Source organism: Trifolium pratense, linkage group LG3 (assembly GCF_020283565.1).
Source record: "Trifolium pratense cultivar HEN17-A07 linkage group LG3, ARS_RC_1.1, whole genome shotgun sequence".
Classification (NCBI taxonomy): Eukaryota; Viridiplantae; Streptophyta; class Magnoliopsida; order Fabales; family Fabaceae; genus Trifolium; species Trifolium pratense.
Genome location: NC_060061.1, coordinates 7,612,550 through 7,618,517, shown reverse-complemented (window position 1 = coordinate 7,618,517; position 5,968 = coordinate 7,612,550). Strand labels below are relative to the sequence as shown.

Here is a 5,968-nt window from a genome sequence, read left to right as displayed (position 1 = left end):
TCTAATGATTTGTGAACCTTTTAACGGGTGCATCATTCTAATGATTTGTGAATCTTTAAACAAATGCATGGCATAATAGTTGATGACGGTTATCAACTATTTTCAATTTCAGGTTGTTAGGTGGGCATCATTGGCCTTGAAATTCAGATTAAAATCAAGTAATAAGCAGGTGTTTTGAAGTAAATTTGATGCTGATTATGGATAATCCTAACGAAACCATATTATTAACATGTGCAATGTATAAGCTCCTGTGTGGAGAGAATTTTGATACTCAAACCAGATCACACAGAAAATGTGTAGACCAACAATATATTTACTTAATGAAACCAATTATCATACATTATGGTTTTAATAATTAGGTATCAATGTATATGTATCATACATATACATTGATACCTAATTATTTCAAATTGATGATTAAGAGCATGTCATATCTCGGGCAATGTGGATGGTATTAGCTCATGCCTCGCCGATTAATGTCCTTTGACTCCTTACTAGTCTCTTGGTTCAAAACATATCAAAGTTCACCTAAAATGTTCAGACTGAAAAGTGAAAATGGGTAAAATAATATGATCTCCCTATAATCCTATTCACTATTCAGTGAGAGAGTAAATTGTGAAATACATTTGACACAAGAATACTTGGTCAGGTCTTCCCAGACCACAAAGAATAGACAGATTCTGATCCCAAAAAACACTGTTTGAAAGAAGCAAGGGGTTGATTATACCGTGAAAGACACTATATCTGAGCAACTAGCAGTTCGTTCCATGTATCTGGAATTCCAGGCAGGCACCAATGCAAGCAATCACTAGAGTTGAGAGTTCCTCTAAGAGTGTAGCGAGACATGTGAGCCTCATCCCTCAATTGCGAAAGAGGGGTTATATCGAGTATCTTAATCTTTGTACCATTTAGCGCACCCTCAATAACTGGATCACTAGATCCTTCCTGTGAGACCTCACTACCATTTGATAATGGGATAGTGTTATCACAGCTCCCACCAGTGTTCCAATCCCCATTGAAAAAATGCCGAGGTGATAAAGTCCGGAAGAAAACTTTGAGTCGGGGATGCGAGACAAGTTGCAAATCAAGCCATTTGACTACACTGTAGATTGCTAAGTTTTTGGCATTTGCAATTTCTGCAGTCTTTTTGTCTTCATTTGGCTTTCCATTAACATGCATTATCCACCTGTTTGCAGTGAGCTTCCCACGGTTCCAGTGGTGTCCTGTATTGAGAACCAAAACATCAAAGCGATGGAGAAACTGTCTCATGAAAGCGGGTGGGCGGTCTAAATGCATGGCAACGTTGCTAAGTTTGTCTGTGATGTTGAGAGGCACAAGATCACACAAGCTAGCTGACCAATAATATAAGATGGTGGTATTCGTCTTGGGAAATCTGTAAGCCCAGCCGTCAGGACGTATAGCTCCACGGTGTTTTACAAGACCATACTCCCATCCCACATTTCCAACTTCTGGACTCTCTTCTCCACCAGTGGCCATACACATCAGAGATTGAAATTGTTGCCGGCCCAATGAATCACCTATGAATGCAATTGTTTTGTCCTTCATCCTACATTCCACATTAGCATTAAACACTGCTCAGAAATTAACATTTAAATAAATACACATGTAGCAGAAGAAAGCGAAGAAGAAAAGATTAGAAGTACTGATTTAACAAAATACAAATGTACCGATTATCAAATTCCAGGTTTATTAATTAGAATAATATATATGTAAAAAAATGTTTAAAATTTAAAACGATGCAACATTATTTGTGTCAGCAACAATTATGAATTGTAGAAGAGAAATTTTTGGATGATTTGAGTCAGGAAAGGAAAGGACTAGCATGATTGGATTATATACACTGAGAAATAAATACACTCTTCCTATTTACAAGAAAAGGATCCAAAGCAGGTTGTAACGGTGTTATTTTTTTCCAATAATCAACGACATCAAACCAGATCAAATAAATATAGCAAGAAAAGAATCCAAAGCAGGTTCATAATATGGTATCAGACAAAAGTCGAATAAATATAGCAACCAGGAAATAATCCTGTTGAGATGTGTTACTGAAAACCAGATCAAATAAAAAAGAAAGAATTATACCTACTTTGTCAAGAACTTAGACCGGTCAAACTCTTGCATATCACAACTTTTTGGCTGCCAGCGGTATCCCTCAAATGAGAAATCTGGTCGTTGTGTCATTCTACATGACCACATTGATGATAACCACTGCTTACAACTGAAACCAGAATAGAGCGGTCGCCTTCTATCTGCAACCCACTTACCCTTGGCATAATCACAAGCTGCAAAGCATAAATCCAATCAACATTAAATCTTCCCTGCAAACTTCATTAAAGAATGAAGAAACAAGGTTTAAGCAAATGCAAGCAGGGAAAAAACATTAATTTTTTTTTTTTGACGAAGCAGGGAAAAAACATATAACAAGCAGAGTATTTGCTAATTTTCTGGTACAGCGGTAGTTGGAGCACTGTGGCCAGTTCCCCTGCACAGGGTAGGGTCACTTGTTAAATAGTGTAGACTCTAGATTGCACTGATGGACATACTGCTAGTGAGTGGAGACTCTCAAAGAGGAACTTCTGATTGTATTTTAACACCTCCAAACACTTAAACTGTGTAAATTTCTATTAGAAAGTTGAACATTTGAAAGCAAACTTCTACTTCTAGGCTAAGGTTGCATGAATTCATGGAGATCAACTATGTAGTTGTAAAGAGTGCACATGATAGTGGAAATAGTACCTCTTAGTTCCTACATAGTTTGACAAAGGGAAAGAAGAGAAACAAATTGCTCCAGTAAGTAAACTTGTGATTTAAAACAGACAACTAAAAGAGAATACATAGTCAAGACGTCAGAACGATCAAAGAGAAAATATCTTGTGTTTTAATTTTTAGCCAAGAGAGTCGAGACACAGCCAGTGAACCCGGTTTGGAGGGTTATACTAGGAGAAAAAAGTAGAGAGCTGGAGGTTGGTTATTGGTTTCTTATGGGTGTTGGGAGGTTAGGGAGTTAATTTAAGGGTCCGTTTAAGGGCATGGATGGTTATATCTGTGTGAGCATGAATGAGAAAAAAAAAGTTGTATGGAGCAACCCTTGTAAGATGTTATACCACCTTGTTCCATTCAATCGCATAATGATACAGATTCTTATATTCTTTAATTTTTTTCTTCTTCTTATGTTCTGTAAACAAGTAATAATAGTGAAATGGCTAAAAAAAAAAAAAAGCTATTCACCCAAAAATAGTTTGACAAAATGCGAACGGGAATCAATCAGCATGCTTTTATGAACTATGTTGCAGAAAAACAATGTTGATAGAGATGCATTTATAGAGTAGCAAAAAAATTGGTTGGGATGAAATTAAGAACCAAAATAAAAATGTACCTTCATTTTTGGAAAAATTCAAATCTTGATTGTATAGAATATCCGGTGATTCTGGACGTATAGAATCTATAGCTGCTGCACCCTTGATACCAAGTTGTGGTTTCGTTCCATTTTCGATGAAGGGGGCTAAGGATATTTCCACACCTTTTTCTGGCTTTGTAGTTCCCACTGAATCAACCGGGACCTCCATAGAAAATTCTGAGCAGAAGCGTTCACAGAAAGAAAAAAAAAAAATCCTCAGCATAGTTGATGACGAAGAAATGTCAGGTTAATGAAAAAGTAATCAGAAAACACAGCATAAAATGGGTTCAAAACCAACTAAAAGTAAGAATCAATCAACTATATGAGCCAATTGAACTGTAAGAGTCAGATCCTACACAAAAGGTTGCAGTAGGGGCATTTACAGACATACTGACATACATATTCAGTCAGTGTGTATTTTTTACAGCAAAAAATCTATATGCATCTTTGAGTGATACAAGGCCAAAAGTATTTATTATTTTCAAAAGTTAAGTTTCGTTACATGGATATCTAGATGCCTGTGGCATTAGTCCAAGTTCAAAAAGCACATATGACAAGATGACCATATCAAATTCCAAAACACTTTAAGGTATTAATAATATCAACATCTAGATATGTCCCCAAAGTCTGCAAATCAAATTATCAAAATATCAAAATCCCTAATGACTCCTATTTAGGGGTTGAAGCAAGGTTATTCTTTTTTAATTCTTATATTGAAGATTACTCGTCCATGTAAATATGTTCTCCTATTCCAAGTAAGATCTTCATTCTCCATCAAAATCTTTTATCTAGTATTCAAATCAGCAACTTTAAATTTAGCTTTTTGAACAATTATTAAAATAGTGCATAAAATGTTTTCAAACCTACAAGGTGTAACAGAGAGGGAATGGTGGTAAATAATTAATGTGATTAATATATTTCTGACTGGAATACAAACCTGTAGGTAAGTGGTACCATTCTTGAGCTGATCTTAAAGTCGTGGCAAATGGGTTTCGTTCTGATGTCCACACTAATGTGCTAAAAATAATAAGAGCAACTAGGGCTACTGCTACAGAAACATGCGTCCCTCTGAAGTTACAAATATTTCCTCCTTTCATCTGTGCTTACACATAACAGCAAATACATATCTTTGACTTGTCATGTACATTCAGGACAAGTCCATCACATAATATCACTGGTAATTCTTCTTATAGTTGAGGCTTTATCTGCGCAGGTGTAAGAATGAATGAATCAAAGACACAAATAAAGATACGCAAAACAAAAATAACAGACTGAAACTTATCGAGTATCCGAGAAAAGAATTCTATACGCGCCAGTCATTCATTTTGTGTTTACACTCCAATATTTATATGGACAACCATGTTAGTACAATGATATACTGACCCAAGACCCAAGACCCAGACGCCAATGATTGCTAAAACCCCTTGTACATAATAACTTCTTTTAAAGCTTAAAAATCGCATTTAATCTTTACACACACACATCCACCATAAAAATCATAATCATAATCCCAGACACACACCTCTGTGATACAAATTCAACTTAAGCAGCAAACTAAAAGCTTCTGTTTTTGCATATCGTACAAGCCTACATTCCACTCGCATTTATTCCATTTACAAAATCAGATTGTGGATACATTACTTGATGATAGGGAGTCTCAGATCTCTTATATATCGTTGGTTTAACTCATTCATCGTCGATGTGAGACTAACCACTGAGAGTTGTATTACAACAACATAACAAACATTACATAGAATAATCAAGCGCAATACATTTGTTAACAAGTTCAAAAATTCTACCATGCCAAATAAATATCCAATAATCCAATTTATACATATGCATATCAAAATTCCACAACATTTATGTAGCCATATTAACTTTTTCCATATGTCAATAATCACAACTCCACGATAAGCACATAAATATGCATAATCGAAATTCAAAATTTCAAACATCAATAATCCATAAAATTTTTAAAAAAGCAATAATAATTAATACGATAATGGAATAATTAAGAACCTTGATTTGAAGCCCTTTGTGGTAATTCGTTGCTTTGTGTAGCTTAATCTGGTAGTGTCCGTTTATTCGCAATTGCAGATCCAATGCGTGTGAAAAGACGGAGTTAGCCCTGAACTTTGAAGGAGATGGAGTGTGAGCGGAGTTGATGACGATGGTTTGTTTGTTTTGTTTTGGACTTTTGGTTGTGTTGCTTGCTTTTCACTGCACTACCAAGCATCCAATTAGAGGACAGCACGTTTCACCGACAAGGGATATGTTGGTCATGTGACGAAATAATCGAGGGTATTATTGTGAATTGCCGTGGTGAGTGAGGATCCAAAATCCAAATAAAAACCATTTTTTGCGATCTGCATGTACAAATATCAAGAGAATATAAAATAAGTCTAGTTTTAAGAATTTTAATTGTTAAATATTATGAAATAAATTCAAATTTTTAATTGTCCAAGAATTTCTAGAGTGGTACCAAAATTCTCAGAATTTTAAATACTATTCTTCTATAAAAAAATAAAAATAATTGAAATTATCCATACG

The 5,968-nt window shown here is 35.2% G+C and overlaps 1 protein-coding gene across 1 annotated transcript; it reads right to left on the bottom strand.

Moving 5' to 3' along the window:
* Nucleotides 1–433: 433 nt before the first annotated feature.
* LOC123916692 (protein trichome birefringence-like 14) lies at nucleotides 434–5,625 on the bottom strand. Its single transcript, XM_045968207.1, has 5 exons — nucleotides 5,438–5,625; nucleotides 4,356–4,623; nucleotides 3,398–3,595; nucleotides 2,108–2,303; nucleotides 434–1,567 (listed from the first exon to the last, which is right to left on the bottom strand). The coding sequence occupies exons 2-5, from the start codon at nucleotides 4,513–4,515 to the stop codon at nucleotides 739–741; spliced, it is 1,383 nt and encodes a 460-aa protein (XP_045824163.1). The 5' UTR covers nucleotides 4,516–4,623; nucleotides 5,438–5,625; the 3' UTR covers nucleotides 434–738.
* Between the last annotated feature and the right edge of the window lie 343 nt (nucleotides 5,626–5,968).